The sequence below is a fragment of the Sinocyclocheilus anshuiensis genome, unplaced genomic scaffold, assembly GCF_001515605.1.
Source record: "Sinocyclocheilus anshuiensis isolate Anshui unplaced genomic scaffold, SAMN03320099.WGS_v1.1 scaffold680, whole genome shotgun sequence".
In the NCBI taxonomy this organism is placed as follows: domain Eukaryota; kingdom Metazoa; phylum Chordata; class Actinopteri; order Cypriniformes; family Cyprinidae; genus Sinocyclocheilus; species Sinocyclocheilus anshuiensis.
In genome coordinates this window covers 472,712-491,162 of record NW_015555783.1, presented here as the reverse complement: position 1 = coordinate 491,162, position 18,451 = coordinate 472,712, and the positions used below count along the sequence as shown (strand labels likewise).

At 40.0% G+C, this 18,451-nt stretch overlaps 1 protein-coding gene across 1 annotated transcript in view; it reads left to right on the top strand.

Moving 5' to 3' along the window:
- LOC107674757 (xin actin-binding repeat-containing protein 2-like) overlaps positions 1 to 12,761 on the top strand; it is a 54,895-nt gene extending 42,134 nt beyond the window's left edge. The window contains exons 8-10 of the mRNA XM_016468850.1: positions 77 to 9,266; positions 10,696 to 10,826; positions 11,906 to 12,761. Of these exons, the coding sequence (XP_016324336.1) occupies positions 77 to 9,266; positions 10,696 to 10,787 (9,282 nt within the window). The 3' untranslated portion in view covers positions 10,788 to 10,826; positions 11,906 to 12,761. The remainder of the gene's footprint in view (positions 1 to 76; positions 9,267 to 10,695; positions 10,827 to 11,905) is intronic.
- Positions 12,762 to 18,451: the final 5,690 nt, after the last annotated feature.

The window sequence follows — 18,451 nt, the reverse complement described above, 5'->3', positions numbered from 1 at the left end:
CATTCATGATCCAGCTGAAGTATAAGCCATTTCAGAGCTACACTGAATTATCTTCATTATTCTCTCTCTAAAAAAGATTGAACGTGACAAAAGCCGTTCACAGCTGCCATCAGTTGTGAACGCGTCCCATCAAACTGTGAAGAGTGAAATATCAGCTACTCTGAACAGTGTTGCCTCAGACAAAGTGGAAGAAGGTGAACTGAGTTATGAGTTTACTTTTGATGATGATGATGATGACGACGACGACAATGATGATCTGGAATATCTGCCACCGCCCCCACCGGACCTACTGGAGGAACCTTCAGACGTTGCGGAAAACTTTCCTGAACCTCCAGTGAAACACACAGTGAACAGACAGCAATACTACAGACAGAGGGAGCTATTAGAGTTGAAACGTCTCTGCAAGCACATTCACCCTGATGTCAGGAAAGACATGGAAAGAGATTTTTACGATGATGAGGGCATTGAAGCAGTAGGAGAAGTTCAAGAGGCAGCATACCAGTTTGAACACACCGGCAGCAATTCAAAAGGAAGCCCGGATCGCGAATATTTGGAGTGGGACGAGATTCTGAGTGGCGAAGTGCAGTCCATGCGCTGGATGTTTGAGAACAAACCCTTGGACTGCATTAAGGATGATTCGGACAACGAAGAGGATGGCAAAAAGATCATTCAGCAGGAAATCATTCCTGGAGGTGATGTTAAGAACAGGGCTTTGATGTTTGAGACGCAGCCCATGGATACACTAGGATTGCAACGTGAGAACTATCTAGTGAATGAAGTGGGGAAAAGAGATGTGCAGGCGGCCGCCTGGTTGTTTGAGACAAAGCCAATGGATATGTTAAATGAAATTCACACTGATGATGAGCAAACCAAAGAAGTCATCTTTACACAAGAAGCCACCGAAGGAGATGTGAAGTCTGTGAGGTACATGTTTGAAAACCAAGAAATGGACTCTCTGGGCGACACTGAAACCATGGATGAGAAGCAGCTGCTGAGCCTGAAGTCTGTACTGGAGGAGATCAAGTCAGAAGTGAAGAAAGTCATATGGATGTTTGAGACGCAGTGCATGTGTGTAATGAGGGAACACTCCGGTGAGATGATGTTGATTACTTCTGTCCGCCGAGAGGAGACGGAGAAAGGTGATGTCAAAACATCAAGATGGCTCTTCGAAACGCAGCCATTGAATGACATTGACATGGACCTTTCTCAAGTCAGGCTAATCTCCAGTATATCCATGGAAGACAACCAGCTAGGTGATGCGAAAACGGGAAGGTGGCTGTTTGAGACAAAGAGGCTTGACTCCATAAATGCCCAATGGGAGAGAATGCAAAAGCAGCAGAAAGAAGAGATTCTTGGGGCGGATGTACGCAAACACTGCATGGTGTTTGAGACGCAGCCTATGGACACGCTTAAAGACAATGCCAACTCCAGACCTGTTGCCTCAGAACAGATTATTGGAGGTAACGTTCGCTCTGTGAGACACTTGTTTGAAAACGCTCCACCGGATGAACTCAAAGAGCTTCCAGAAGTGGGAAAACTAAATACAATAGTAGTCTTTGAAGAAGGAAGAGGTGATGTGAGACACCAAAAATGGATGTTTGAGAATAAACCTCTGGAGAACATTAAAGATGAGGATGATGAGGTAAGCCGACTTAAGAAAACCATAGCATCCGATGAAGAAAGAGGCGATGTGAGACATCAAAAATGGCTGTTTGAGAACCAAAATTTGGAAGACATTCAAGAGGAAAAGAGAGAGTTTGTGAAGACAGTTGATTCAGAACAAATAGATAGAAGTTACAAGGGTGATGTCCGCAGAAATTGTAGGGTGTTTGAGACGCACCCGATGGATATGTTAAAGGATGATTCCAATGCCAGGCCAGTAAGTGCAGAAGAAATTCTAGGAGGTGACGTTCAGTCTGCCAGACACTTTTTTGAGACTGCTCCAAAAGATGAGATGAAAGAGCTTGCAGAGGTGGGGAAGCTCAAAAGAATGATGACATCTGAGGAGAAAGGAGACGTTCGACACCAGAAGTGGCTGTTTGAGAGCCAGCCGCTGGAGCAGATGAGAGAGGAGAGAAAGGAAATAACAAGAACAGTGAATCTGGAGGATATAGAAAATGTGGATGTGAGCAACTACAAGCAAATTTTTGAAACATATGATTTAAGCCAATATGACGAAAGTCAGAAGATTCAAGTTGAGGGTGTCACCACTGGCTCTGTTAGATCAAATAAAAATCTATTTGAGTCCATGCCATTATACGCACTGCAAGACAGCTCTGGGCATTATCACGAGGTCAGAACCGTACGGCGAGAGGAAATCGTCAAAGGAGACGTCAGAAGCTGCCAGTGGATGTTTGAAACTCGCCCTATTGACCAATTCGACGAGAGCATCACTAAATTCCAAATCATAAAGGGCATAACACAACAAGAGATCGAATCTGGAGATGTCAAGACGGCCAAATGGCTCTTTGAAACCCAGCCTCTTGATGCTATTAAGTATTTTAGCAATATTGAAGATGAGGAGTGTGTTACTAGGGAGACAGCAGAAATAGTCAAAGGTGATGTTAAAACCTGTAAGTGGCTTTTTGAGACCAAACCTGTAGACATGCTTTATGAAAGGGAAGAGATTAAGAGTACAAAAGATTCTGAAGTTCAAAAAGGCGATGTGAAAACATGCACTTGGCTTTTTGAAACTCAAACTCTTGATGCCATACAGAATAACTCAGAGACGGTGTTGCAAACTCGCACTGTGAAACAAGAGGACATTCACGGAAAAGATGTCCGTATGGCACGTTTCCTGTTTGAGACAGAGAACCTGGAGAACATAAGTGGTGGACAGCGAGAAGATTTTAAGAGTGTTACTGAGATAGACATACAATCCGGGGATGTGTCTCGGATGAAATACATATTCGAGACCCGATCTTCCGACGTTATGAGCTCAACCTCTGAGGATTTCATGAGACAGCTGAGGAGTGCTCAAGCTGAGGATATTCAGAAAGGAAATGTTGGAAACTGCAAATGGTTATTTGAAAACCAACCCGTCGATGAAATTGCAGAGACCCCCGGCGAGCTAAAAGGAGCTTGTACGGTACAAGATGTTCAGGGAGGCAATGTTGATAAAGGCAGATTCATTTTTGAGACCTACACATTAGATAAGATTCAAGATGTGTCATCTGAGGCCGAAATGAGAAAGCTGCGGAAAGTCATCAGAGAGGATGAGGAGAAAGGAGATGTGAAATCGTACGCCATGATGTTTGAGACTCAGCCTCTCTATGCCATCCAAGACAAAGAAGGCCATTATCGTGAAGTGACCACACTTACAAAAGAAGAAATACATAGAGGTGATGTAGTAGGAGCCCGTTGGCTGTTTGAAACAAAGCCTCTGGACTCAATTAGAGAGACAGATGAGGTCTATCTTTTAAAAGCCGTTACAGAGGAAGATATCCAAAAAGGTGATGTCAGCTCAGCAAGATGGAGGTTTGAAACCCAGCCCCTTGATAAGATTGCAGAATATGCCAAAATATCAATCAAAACTGTCGAGGACATTCAGGGAGGTGATGTAAAGACAAACAAGCAGCGTTTTGAATCCGATGCATTGTCTCAAAAGTTGGTGCGTACTGTCAGTATGAGTGAGATTCATAAAGGGGATGTTAGGACAGCAAAATGGATGTTTGAAACTCACACAATTGATCAGATACATGCTGAAAAGTCAGAAGATGAGATGAAAACTGTTGTTATGGAGGAACAGCTGAAGGGGGATGTCAAACAGTCTGTATGGCTATTTGAGAAGAATCATCTTGATCATATTAACGAAAGTGACGAAAGTAAAAAGGTAATTTGTGAAGAAATCCCCAAAGCAGATGTCAAAACCACAACGTGGCTTTTTGAAACAACGCCGTTCACTGAATTTAATGAGAGCAGCTTGGAGAAGACAGAAATCATTGGTAAAAGTGTTAAAGCCACCCTCGACGAACTGTTCACCCAGAGAATGGTAGACAACAAAGGTATCATAATAGAGGCCGATGAAATTGGAGACGTTCGCATGGCTAAGTACAACCTCATGAATAAAGAAGCTCCCCAGATCCAAAGAGAAGAAATCATTAACGGAGATCTGCAAAACATCATGATGAACCTCCTCAACAGACAGGAGAAAACCGAGAGGGGAATCGTTATAAATGCAGAGGAGAGGGGAGACATCAGCGGCACCGTACATCAGCTGCTCCAAGAGCACAGAAGCACTTCTGTGGAGAAAGAGGAGATAATAAGAGGTGACATTCAGGAAGCCATAAACAACCTGCTGAAAGAGGAGAGCACTGGCAAACGGGGCATTCTCATTCAAGAAGATGAAAAGGGAGATGTTCGTATGACGATCTACTCTTTATTCAATTCACCTGAGGAACCAGTCACTCAGAATGAAAATATAGTCGGAGGTAATGTGAAAGGGTGCCTTGAGAGACTTTGCAATCCAGACACAGAGGAGATTGTGAGAATTAAAGTGGATGAAGCAGAGAGGGGAAAGGTGAGCTTTTATTATACATGTATTGAGTCGGGTGCACTGGATTACCTCAAAAAGCTGCAGGTAGAGCCAGCTGAGGCTGACCCTGGTAAAATTGAAAAAGAGGAAATCATCGGTGGTGATATTAAGGGAACGAAACTCAGCCTGACACGTAATCAAGCTCAAATCGGTCGTCTGGTGGACAGGGAAGATATAGTCCCAGGCGATGTTCATAACACAGTTAAGGTTTTCATGACCGAGCTTCCAGTCTCATTTGAACATTTACAGAGAGAAGAGATTGTGAGAGGAGACCTGCAAGCGGCGATGAATTCTCTGACGCAGTCTGTAAACCAGATGGTTGTTTTGGAGAAAGAAGAAGTCATCCGAGCTGATTTACCTACAACCCTAAGGTCTCTAGAGGAGGCCCAAAATCAGCCCAGAGAGATGGAAAAGCCCGAAATAATTCCTGGTAACATCAAAGGAGTGCTGAAATCGCTAAAAGACTCGGCTTCCACCAAGGTGGAAATTGTCCTAGAAGACTTGGTGCCAGGTGACATCAAAGGTACGTTGAAATCGCTGGAGGAGGCCAAACGTGCAGTGAGAGAGGTGGAGAAGGAGGTGATTGTAAAGGGTGACATTCACACGGCAATACAGAGTCTACAAGAAGCGTCAAATGAGAGAAAGGTTTGCCAGCAGGAGATTGGTGTCCAGGGAGATGTGAAAGGCAAGATTCAGCTCTTACTTGAGCCTCCTCCATCTCCCAGAATGCAACGCAGGGCGAGCACAGAGGGTGACGTGAAGCTTTCCATAAAATCACTCTATGACACCCAAGAGCAGGTGCTATCAGAGAAAGAAGAAGTGATAAAAGGAGATGTTAAGGGCACAATAAAATCCTTAATGGAAACAGCACAGAGAGCTAGCCCAACGATTCCCCGAAGGCAGCCGATAAGAAAGGTCAAAGTTCCTGCCAAGACCCCATCTCCATCAGTGAAAGGCATCCCGGCACAGAAGCCCACCCCTGCAGTTAAAAACCTTGATATGAGCAGTGAATCAAAGAGAAGCGCTCACAAGCAAACAATGCAAAACAAATACGTATCTCAAGAGAGCACTGCAATCACCACTCACAGCACAGCATGCAGCCAGGAGACAAAGACCACAGTGCTGGAGCACAAAACAATTATTCAAACACACGGCGTCAAAACATTGAAGACCGACTTCCGTAACTTGAAAAAAAGTGGCTGTAAGGGGTTGATCATACTGGATAAAAGAAAACAGCAGGAAATCCATATGCCACCTCCACCACCTGACCCCGAGCCCCCTCTGCCACCCCCTCCGGATTATGATAGCATCTTCTTCCCCACTCCTCCTCCGTGCATTAGGGGTGATCATGATCTTCCCCCTCCCCCTACTCCTCCTCATTATCTTCCCCCTCCCCCTCCCCCTCCATGTGATCCATCCAAGACAGAACTCGACCTTTTACCTCCTCCACCAACCCCACCACCTCCTCCTCTTGCCACGGCTGAGCTAGACCTCCTCCCTCCACCTCCCACAGAACAGGAGCTAGACCTCCTTCCACTGCCCAACATAACACCATCCAAACCCACTAAAATGACTGTCAAACCCGTCAAAGCACCAGCATTGTGCAAAGTACCCAAGCTTGAGCCAGCGATTTCATTTGAGCAAATGGATGTGCAGGCTACACGAGAGACCAAGAGTAAAAAAAATGTCACCACATCATCGGTTAAATCCACCGTGATATCCTCTGAAATTCAGTCTGTGTTCACAAAACAGCCACCGGAGTCTCCACGGCCTCCCAAGAAAGTTTTCGCCCCCTTGACGCTGACCCCACCCGCCTCTCCTCCTCCGCCGTCCAAATCCCCAGTAAGCAAATTCAAAACCCAATTAATACAAGCCGAACAGAAGTACAGACAGAAGAGGGAGGAAAGCTGCACGCCGCCACCGCCGCGCTCCCCAGCCTTTGAAATCTGCATGCACGAGTCAGTCAGTGCAGCCCTTGAAATGCTTTCTTCAGAGAGCACAGGCACGGTGCAATCAGAGGCAAGCATATCAATTGATTTCACTCAAGAGAGAGATCAAAAGAGTGTGACCAAATCCGAATCAGCCACAGACTCATATGATTCATCCAAGTACACATCTCTCTCAAACGCTCCCCCAAGCAAGACTTTGATCGCTGCCACAAATGAGAAATCTCCTCCAGAATCTCCTGTTATTTCCGCAGTTAAACAGAACATTATCTCTAATCAGTCATCGCAGGGCTCTTCGGGTCAGCAGCAGACCACCTCCACTTCAGCTAAAAAGAAAAAGAAGAGATCCGTGATGACCAATATACAACAGGTGACGAAGACGGTTATTAAAAACACAACCAAAGAAGAAATAAAGGCCTCTGTCAAAACGGACAAACCTCAAAGTGTCTCTAAAAATGAATCTGAGAATGTTGGAAAAGATGTGAGCAGCATATCTGAGAACAAAACAAAAGAGGAAAGCTCTCCGAAGAAAAATCAAGAAAGAAACTCCCCTGATCGCTCCCTACCAATCAAAGAGAGTCAAATTAAGGATGCTGAGCAGAAGCCCCAAAAGGTCGACAGTCAAAAGGCTAAGAAAGTTAGTAAGAGTGCTAAACTGGAAAGCAAAGAGAAAACCACAGCGGAGCAGGAGAATGTTCAGGTGAAAGAAAGCAGAGAAAAAAGCCCCACAGAAACAGAGAATAAAGTGGAGAAAGAGGCCAAAGAGAAACCTGTAGAGGGGCCCCCTGCCACTCCGAAAAAGAAAAGGAGGAGCAAGAGTAAGAAAGACAGAGAAGCCGCTCAAAGCAACAACGCCGCTTCCATCTCACCCACAGAGGCCACGCCTGCTGAGCCTAAGTGGCAAGTCCTGACATCTGATGTAAAGCAAGAAGAAATCAACGTTGTGCAAACACAGCACACCATTCAAACGGGACACACTGAGGTTTACAAGGAGGTCATCAAAACTGAAAGTACAGTCCAACAGCAGAGTTTCCAGGAGGAGGGCGCGACTGTAAAATTTCAAAAGCAGGCCAGTGGAAGCCAGCAGATTCCTGAGGAATCAAAAGATGAAAGCAGAAATGTTCCAATAAAAATGACAGGCAAATCTGCACAAGAGGAACCTGCAGAGTCCTCAGCGGAGAGCGCCGGCACATCTCTAAGACAAGCCGAAGCGCAGAAGATGTTGTCTCGTATCTCAGAGTTACAGGGGGTTGCAGGAAAAATGGACACTAAGTCTGTGAAGACGCTGCTCAATGAAATGCCCGCCTGGCTTCTGGGGCCAGAGGAGAAGAGTGATTTGGAAGGGGCAGCTGCCGAACACAACGAACAGAAGCTTAAAGAAATTCTCACTCATGTTAAAAACCTTGTTCAAGCTAAGCTAATGTACTTTGATGGCGCTATCGAAAAGCATGAATGTGAGGCCACCTCTGAAAAATGTGTCTCTAGTGGAGCCATACAAAGAATTTCAAAGATTTTCATTGGTTCTACAAAGTGTGAAACACAGAAGGTGGTCAAAGAGGAGACGAAGACAACGCGCAAGAGTCGAAAGCAACAGATGAGTAGCATTACAACTCTTGACCCCAGAGCTCCATCTCCATTGTTACGGCTACGCTGTCCCTCACCTACATTCATCACCATCGAGTCCACAAGGAGAACTGACTCGCCACAGAGGGCAGCACCTACGCCTTCCCCAACACCACCGACGCCCCCTCCACGCAAGTCTGAGACGCCAAGCTCTCGCTTAAGCAGGGAATCCCCTTCACCCTCCTCGAGCCGGGCAGATAGTCTGACGCGGCTCAGAAATGCCACAGCTACGCTCTCTCGGGGTGCCTCGCCGGATCTGGTGCCTCACCTGGTGCCGGCCCCTGGAAAGAAGTCCGAAATTGTGGAATCTCCTGCCATGTTCCAACGGCAGATCAAAATTGATTCTAAACCTGTTGAAGAGGAGACTCTTGGGTCTTCTGAAACACAAGTGGTGACCGTTGAAGTGAATATCGCTAACGTAAGTGGAGATGCCATTATTATTCCAGAGCGTATTCCAGGCCCCAACACCGAGACTGAAAGTGCAGTGAAAGAGAAAGAAAATCTCTCTAAGGATGACCTGTCTGGACAAGCCAAAACAATTGAGACGTCAGAAGGGAAAGTTGGTATTAGAAAAGACCCAATTGACAATACAGAGAAGCCTGGCAGGGAAACTGACGACCTGGCGCTTGATACGGAGAAGAAAGCAAGACAACAAGAGGATATGGCTGCTTTCAACATCAAGGATATTAAAAATGTTTTTGAAATGAGTGAGCAAAATTCCCCCATCAAAGAGCTACAAAACAAACAGGAGGAACAGGAGTCAAGAGTGAGTGAAATTGCATCTGAAGGTTCAAAGCCTGAGCTTCCTCCAGAGAGGGAACAATGCTCCCAGCTGAGCTCCCCTCCGCTTGTGAGCAGAGATGTGAAAGTAGACAAGTCTGTTGATCCAACAGGCTTTTCAGAGACAGAAACAGTCACTGAACATTATTCTTCTGTTGATGAGTTCGGCACTAAAATTATCGGATCAAGAAGCACCACGGCGGTTTCCACGCACTCTCAAAGCGTTACAACGCAACGGGTGCCTTTTTCCTATGCTGATGCTGTGAAGAAAAAGACGTCAGAGGTGGCGGTGTCACCTGAGGCCTCTGCAGAGGAACTGATGAAGAACTTCCATAAAACATGGACAGAAAGTGAGAGTGTGTTCAAAAGCTTAGGTGTCACAGGTGAGAGAGCCAAGCCACCTACTAGTGCATCAAACCGAGACTGCTGTGCCGGGTAAATATGCCTGCAGTGCATGATGGGAATGAAATTTAACAGCAAGCTACTGCAAAACTTCTGAGGTACATTACTGGGTCAAACTGTGTGTGTTTCTAACTTTTGTCTTTGTCGACAAGTCCACATTTAGATGAGTACATGTGTATGTGAATGTGACAGTTATAAAACAAATGTGACTCATCGCAGTTATTTGCATGTTAATAGCTGAAAATTTTACTTGAGTTTAAAAGAGTTTGAAGTTTAAGTTTCGAATTAAGTTTGAGTTTAAAGTTTTAAATAAATAAATGTATTTATTTATTTTTCTAATTTACATTTAATTTTTTTAACACAATTTTATTTATAGAGTGTGACAAACAGATTTCCTTTTTTAACGTTTACAATTTTTTTTTTAATTGTTTTGGTATGCCACACATTTAATAATTCATTCATGTATTTATTTATTTAAATTGTATTATTATTTTATAATTATTTATTTATTTTGGAATACCACACGTGTGTTTGTTCATACTATCTCACACATATCACTGAACTAAGTGTCCTGGGAAATCACAGAGTCTGGGGATCAGCCTACACTCTTTTTAGCCACTTAGAAATGCTCTCTGCCTACTCTCGCTCGCAGCACCATCAAAGAATCAAAAAAGACAGTTTATCAGCTTAGAATTTTAAATATCTCAATAGCACTGAGTGCTTTCTCCATAATTGCCATTCATCTCTGTCTCATTTGCATTTGAGAGTGCTACAAGAATCAAATGTACTTTAAAAGCAAAATGTTTTAGGGATTGATACAGAAAACCGACTGAAGGAAAACAAAGATTGAGTTAAAAATTTTGCCTCTGTGTGACCTCAGAAACAGCAGCTTGGCTTTGTGTGTGTGTGTTTGGTTGGTTTGTTTGTTTCTTTTTAGAGACTGCAAGTTTGCAGGATCATTACATTTCCCAAAATAACTCCACAAATTATAATCCAATTGTTATTCAGACTTCTATACACTCAACTGGGGAAAATAAATAAAAGGCTAGATTAAAAACAAATGGTAACCCAGCATTGGGTGCATATTGTACGTGCACATGTTTGGCTAGAGTGAAAATAATATTTTTTTTTAATGTAAACTACTAATTATGATATGTCTGTGTCATTTTCATCTCCAGGTTTGTGAAGGATTAATGCTTTAATGTATTATTGTGTCTGAACATGTCTTTCACTAATGCTGTTGTTAACGATCTTTTCAATAACCTTTACATTGCAGTAGTGGATGTTGGATGTGATTTGCCTGCGTTGCTCAGATGGAGGACTGAGTGTTTGGCAAAGTGCTGCGTGGGAATATTGATTGTGCACAAAACTGAATTGACTAAAACGTGAATATCTTTACCATCTTGCCAGATTCGAGTACCAAAGTCGGAGATGTGTGCAGTGTGCAAGAAGAGGGTTTACCCCATGGAAGGCCTGATAGCCGACAAAAAGAAGTTCCATAAATGCTGTTTTTTATGTGAGCACTGCAAAAACAAATTGAGGTATGTTATAAAATATTGTAATATGATATTTTATAAGGAGTTTCACTCAAAAATTTAAAATTTGCTGAAAATGTACTCATCCTCAGGCCATCCAAGATGTAGATGAGTTTGTCTCTTCATCAGAACAGATTTGGAGAAATGTAGCATTACATCACTTGCTCACCAGTGGATCCTCTGCAGTGAATGGGTGCTGTCAGAATGACAGCTGATAAAATCACAGTAATCCACACCACTCCAGTCCATCAATTAACATCTTGTGAAGTAAAAAGCTGCATGTTTGTATAAAACAAACCCATTATTAAGAAGTTTTTATGTCTTGATGTTAACTTCAGGCCATTACTTATGGCTAAAACATGAGCGCATAATCAATAATAATGCTCCCTCCAGTGAAAACGTCCATCACCTGTTGTCCTCTCTCATCAAAATCTACTGACGTATTTATTTAGAACAGATCTGTGTATATTTGTCTTATGATTCAGACGGGACAACTTTTTCACTGAAGAAAACAATATTATGAATAGAGGACTCATATTTTAGTTTGAGGTTAAACGCATCTTAATGATCAATTTGTTTCTTACAAACATGCAGCTTTTCACTTCATAAGACTTGATGGACTGGAGTCTTGTGGATTATTGTGATGTTTTTATCAGCTGTTTGTACTCTCATTCTGACGGCACCCATTCACTGCAGAGGATCCATTGGTGAGAAAGTGAAGAAGTACCCATGAAGAAGCTAGCAACCACATAGCAACAGTGCAACACCCTTGCATCGTTGTCAGCATCGAGTTTATAGTATGTATGGTTGTGTTTAAAAAGGAGCATAAACAGACAATTTATCATATTTAACATTAACATAAATATTCTAGTAGGTCTAACAATGTAAGTATCCCAACATAATCAATTCTAAAATGATTTTTTTTAATAAAGTACCATTATTTGTAACTATGAGATAAAGTATCCTGCATAAATCCATTCAAATGGAAAGCTTGCAGTGCAGTTCTCATTTGCAAACTGTGTGAATGCAGACAGCTCTATATATTTTCTGTGACTTATGAATTATGAAACTCTGTTGTTTGACAGCCTTGGAAACTTTGTCTCTCTCCATGGACATTTATACTGCCAGCCACATTATAAACAACTCTTCAAGTCTAAAGGGAATTTCGAGGATGGACTTGTACAAGGATCGCAAAGGGAATTACTGGGTGTCCGGGATGCAGGGAATACAGACCATGACGGATCGGATTGGAGATATTCACTTTCGCAAAGTAGCATGTGCTCGCTCTCAGACGGGTTTGAAAAAGAAGCAAATAAACCTGATCAAAGCCCTAACAAAATTTCTGTAGTGTGGCCTCCGCAAACAGCCTCTCCAAAAAAGACGTTGTCTCTGGATCAGGATGTGAAATTAGTCAAACCCGTTTGGCCCCCAAAGAGCGAGACTTCAAAGTCTCCTAAGTACCAGCGTCGGAAAGCAACTCAGAGGAGCACACTTTAGGAGGAGTGCAACAACGCCTCGGGGCCGGCGGTGAAAGAGGAATGGGGAGAGAGCGAGGGAGACATCTCATCGATCAGCGACACACACAGCATGAAGTATTGTGGGAACTTTAGAAACACGAGGACACATCACGATGATGAAGAGCTTCGAATGCAGGATGAAAATCGCACCATCGGACGGGTGAGGAAAGGTGGAGAGAGAGACGGTGGAGGTGAAAAGGTAACAGGAAGTTGATAAGGATTTCGGGAAATGATAAATATGTTGTGTATATATAAAGTAGGCGCAGGTTCAGATGGTTTGTGTGTTATGTTGAAAGAAAGACTGAAAGAAAGTGAAATTATGAAGAGACATAAAAATCATTTAAGGTTATATTTTACTCCATAAGCAAAAGATAGAAATATAAACTTAAATTTTGCATCAAGAAAATAAAGCCTATTTTTAATACCTCCCAATTCTCATTACAGTAATTCAGTAAATAAATAAATAAATAAATACATACATAAATAAAATCCCATTGTCATTACTGTAATGTGAAAAAGTAATATTAAAATTGAGAAAAAATATTTGTTTGAATTTACTTGAAAAAATTATTATTTCTTTCTTTATTTTTTTTGGGGGGGGGTATATAATTTTTTCAAGTAAATTCTGTTCTTTGAACTTTCTATTCAACTATTCATCAAAGAATCACTAAAAAAATTAAGCAGCAAAAGTTTTTAACTGTAAGAGAACCATTATTAATTGCTGAGCACCAATAATATTTTAGCAGAAAACCAGTACATTAGAATTTTATATATTGTCTGTTATAGTAAGATATATATTTTATTTCGTTAGAGTGCTTAATAATTATTCAAATCACAGTGCAAATAAACTTATTGTTTCTAAAAACAGGCTTTATTTTCTTTAGATATGCAGGATATAATTTTTATTTTTATTTTGGTTAGAACATGACCTGGTCATGATTTCATGGTTAGCACTCATGCAGTTGCTGGGAATTTTTGGGGAAGTCTATTAAAAAAAGTTTTATTTGTAATGCAGCAGTCAGTTATTTCAATATTCAAGTTAAAAATTGAAAGAACTAAAATTCAGCTATTGGGTGCCAAATATAAGGGTCTATTTTTACAAACTTTCTGTACGCTTCAATTCGAAAATGGTGCAAAACATTTGAGTTCTGGTTAGGAATTCTTTTTCAAATTAGTCACAGCATATATTTTCTGCAATGCTTTTTCTGTGTCCATGGAGAGAAGACAATTTATCACTAAATTGAACTCTTTAGATTTGCATCCCTATATTTTTGTATTCTTTATAAGGTTATACTGTATCCTGGGGGTTCTTTTCACATTTCAACCTTTTTTTTTTTTTTGCACTTCTTCCTGTGCAGCACCTGGAGTGTTGTGTGGGAGGAAGATGAACAAAACACATATTTGTAAATCTCTTGTCTTGTTTATAATAGAAGTGCATGTCCTTCTCTCTCTAAACAGAAGATAGTTTTTGTGAGGAAAATGATCTTTTTAGAGTTGTCTTCTATGATTTGTACTGGACAAACCCTGATGGTTAAATTAAGTCGGGCTGGTTCACAAAGAGGTCTTGCTAATTTATTGATGCAATTACAATAAAGACGTCTTTATATCACCGTTTATGCATTCAGGTTAATTTCTTCATTTTATATGAATGAGTAAATGAAAATTCTTTACTCGTGTGGTTTAAAACCTGCATGCTGTTTATATTTCCTCAAAATTGCTTGTCTGGTTGTGTTGAGAGTTTGCACTTTAGTGCATTGAGGCTATTTTTATTTTTTAGCACAGCAGTACAGTGTAGTGTTTTACTCAAAAACACTTTTCATCAAGCATAACCTTCCTCTTCTGAGCCTCAGCGAGAGCCTTCTGAACTGACTCATGATCACATGAACTGCTAGTCAACTGCACTTCTGCTGTTATTGACCTTTAACTGGAATCCCTTAGCATCAATCACAGTGAGAATTTCAAGGTGTAGTGTTTAAGCAAACCCGTAAGACTGTTGTAAATCAATAGCTCTTGCTGTACAGTGGCCTTAGGGAGAAGTGTTAGACTGATGGAAGCTGGAACACTCAGCGCTCTTTTACAGCAGCAGCAGCTTGAAGACCTCAAAATACACTCATCAGCACCAGCAGGATGTTAAAGGGAGAAGGGTCATAATCAAGCGGTATGTGAACTCGTTTGATTCTTTTGAAAAAAAAAATCTAAGAAAAAAATTAATTTCATGATATTATGCGTTAAAAAAAATTCTGATTGGAATTTTAAAATGTAATAGTTTTATTTAGCATATTTTCAGCATTGTTTACAGCATCTGTTTGTATCGCGTGATCCATTAACACATAAATTACCTAAAGGTCCAACGAAACCTACAGTACATTTAGATATAAAACTATCGTGTCAGAGTGAAATACATTTCCTTTTAAAAATTAATGAATTCTGGAAGAGCAGAACATGTCTCACAAGCTCTTGGTTTGAATTTTCTATGGTTTCTCACTGATGTGAATGTATCCCGTTTTCACCTTAAATATGATGCTTGTATTATTTCTTTATATACTTCTCAGGGCTCGCTCACGAACATCTGAAATAAGTGTGTTCATACAGCCAGCAGTCCATCTGCTGTAGATGTCTGAAACTGTCACTAGATCATTTATCTCAATTACTAAGCTCTCTCATATGTAGGCTATATACTGTAGCAAATGGTTTAATGCTGTGAAATCCTTTGGCCTCTCGTCTCTGCAGGGTGTGAGCTAATCTGCCGACACGAGTGGAAAAAGCCAAAGAGAAACTCTTCACTCTTCAGCTTCCATTTGTGTTTAAAATTAGTTACTCTCATCTCGCACACACTTGTCTTGCTGGATAAATATGATGCATCTATCTGTCTTTGTGCTTTTATAAAACCTCCAAGAGCACATGAATCATTGAGCAAAGCCCATCTTCCACAGAGATGCTGTCAGACGATACAGAGAGAAGGATGGAGCTCACCTTTCCTACCCAGGCATCTCAGACTGAGTTTTATTTAAAAAACTTTAAAGAAATAGTTCAGGCGCAAGATGAAACTGTATAACTATTTACTCATCCTCATGTCAGTTTTCATGTCAATTTTATATAAATGTCCTGGTCATTTTTCAAATGCACTACAGGAGTTTCATGCTTCAAAAGGATTCAGAGGTATCAGAAAAGTTGTCCACACTCCAAACCTTGCACCAATATAGTCTTCTGCAGGGTTATTATAGTAAACTATAACAAATAAATAAATAAATAAATAAAAAAACATTAACTGAAAACTGAAATAAAATCAGTTATTAAAAGAAAAAAAGCTTATTTTATTTCATCTAATTGCCAAGGCAACTTTTCTTATTTTTATTTAGTTTAACTTGGTGTACTAAAATAAGTCAAACTAAATAATAATAATAAGACAACTAAAATTAAAATGAAAGCAAAATATAAAATTAAAATATAAATTATTAATGATTATTTCAAATTTAACAAGACTATATAGACATTAAAAAACATCAAAAAATTTTAACTAAAAGCGAAAACAAAATATAAAAATAAAAACTCAAAAAAACGTAAATATTATAAACTATTAACTAAAATGGAAAACTATAATAGTATCTCAGTGGCAATATAACACTCATCTGAAGTCATAGATTTGTGTCAAATGGATGATTTGTTCACAGATCAGACATTGCTGCTTTTATTAATGTTGCATGAAAAACTAGAGCAGATTCCACCTTTTCTAAGAATTACATTTTTTATTTCTGTCTTGTCTTCTTCAAAGCCATCATGCAATATTGATTATAACCAACTTGAATATAGTCCACGAGTCATATGGGTTATTTTTACTTTATTCGAAGCTTCACAACTCCAGTCCAAAATTGATTGTAATTGCATGGGAAAGAGTGACCAGTACATTATTAAAATGTCAACCAGATAAAAAGTCATGATGACAGATTTAGACTTTTGTGGTGAACTGTTCCTTTAAAAGAAGAAGAAAACCGAACTAAGCATGGCAGTGTATGGCTGCTTTGTTACCATGGAGACTGTGAACAATGACTTTAATTCAACAATCATTTATTATCCTTTGACCTAGTTAAAATCATTTAACATAAAAATAGAATCTTTTGTGCCATCAGTTGTTAAAAAGGGCAACTCAATTACACTGGCAGTCAGAGTTTGACACCTACACATGCAATTAATTCAAACTCTGAAATTACACGAATGGAAGTACAGTATGTGTGAATGGTGTAATGATCAAAACTATGTTTCACACATTAAAAACTCTTATATTAGAGCCTTTTCCTAGACTCCAGCTCTGCTCACTCTGACATTCTTCAGCCAGCATCCTGAGGTGCATGCTGGGATGCTTTCAGACAGGTCTGAAGGAGTTCACATGAACGCTGGACACCTGATGCTTTTCCTTCGCTGTCTGCTCAAAGTCATGCAAGGTATAGTTCAATGAAAAATGAAATTTTGCTGAAAATTTACCATCAGCCCATCTGAGATATAGATGAGTTTGTTTCAGATTTGGAGAAATTTAGCTTTACATGAATTGCTCACCAATGGATCCTCTGCAGTGAATGGGTGCCGTCAGAATGAGAGTCCAAACAGCTGATAAAAACATCACAATCCACAAGTAATCCACATTACTTCAGTGAAAAAGTCCATCTTCTGTTGTCATCTCACATCTAAATCCACCCACATATCTGTTTTTGAAGTTTTTGAATGTTTTTTTAAGTGTTTTGAACGTTTGAATTTACAAAACATCTTGATGGATTTGTTTACTACAAACACACAGCCTTTTACTTCAGAAAATGGACTGGAGTGGTGTGGATTATTGTGATGTTTTTATCAGCTGTTTGAACTCTCATTCTGACGGTACCCATTCACTGCAGAGGATCCATTGGTGAGCAAGATGTAATGCCAAATCTCCAAATCTGTTTTGATGAAGAAACAAACTCATCTACATCTCGGGATAACCTGAGGGTGCGTAACATTTCAGCAAATGTTCATATTTGGGTGAACCATTACTTAAAAAAAACAACAACTAGGTTTAAAACTTAAAATACTGCAAATGACTCCCTCCCAGATAGACTTTGTGCATTAGCGTCATCTCAAAACTTTTCTAAAGCATTAAACAGAAAATTAGAATAATACTCTTGTAATAATGATATCCTCAGAGGCAATAAACTCAGGAGAAGGCCTAATCCACTTGTCCTTCCTACCCCAGATGAATAAAGCGCTGACTAATACCGCTCTTAGATGGATGAGCTGGAAACGCTAAGCATTATCAGGAGGGTGGATAATACCCACACATGTACGACTTCTTTCTTATGTCTTAATGTATTGTGTAGTGTAGCTTATATATTTAACAGTATTGTTTCTGGAGTTGTAGATGCAGTGTTGTTGGGTCTGAGCGTGTGCAGTGGATAGTCAGTCTATCTAAGGCTGTTAACTCTATTAGATTAGTGGTGTTAATGCAGCCACACCTGACAGACCTCTGCTGCACCTGACTGGACACATCCATCTGCTCAGAGATGGGGAAATTATTTTGAATAAATGCATACGATAAGGGCCAGAACGGCTCGAAATAACTCCATAGAGTAATTCAAGTCAATTTATTTTGTATAATACTCACTTAGACATTGTTTCAGAGCAGATTTATAGAAATCGCCCATTTAGTGTCTCCAGCGAACAAGCCTTCAGAAGAAATCTCCAGCAGATGTTTAGGATGGTCAGGTAACAACTGCTTTTTTTTATGGAAGTCACAAATTGGTGAAATAATCTATTTCATTAAAAATAATTTCATTAAAACAGTGAATTAAATCATTAAAATAATGAAGGCTGGCTTTGATTTAACATGTTTCTATGAAGGATTTGAAAAATATTTTAGGTTGTTTTCAAAAAGCATAAACAGGGATTTTATATTATATTATATTATATTAACTATCATATTAAGAATATAAATATATGTATTATATTATTAGTATAATATATATTTTTTGTTTATATGTAATTTAAAATATTTACTTGTAATTTAATTTAACTTAATAGCGTAACATATATATATATATATATATATATATATGTGTGTGTGTGTGTGTGTGTGTGTGTGTGTGTACA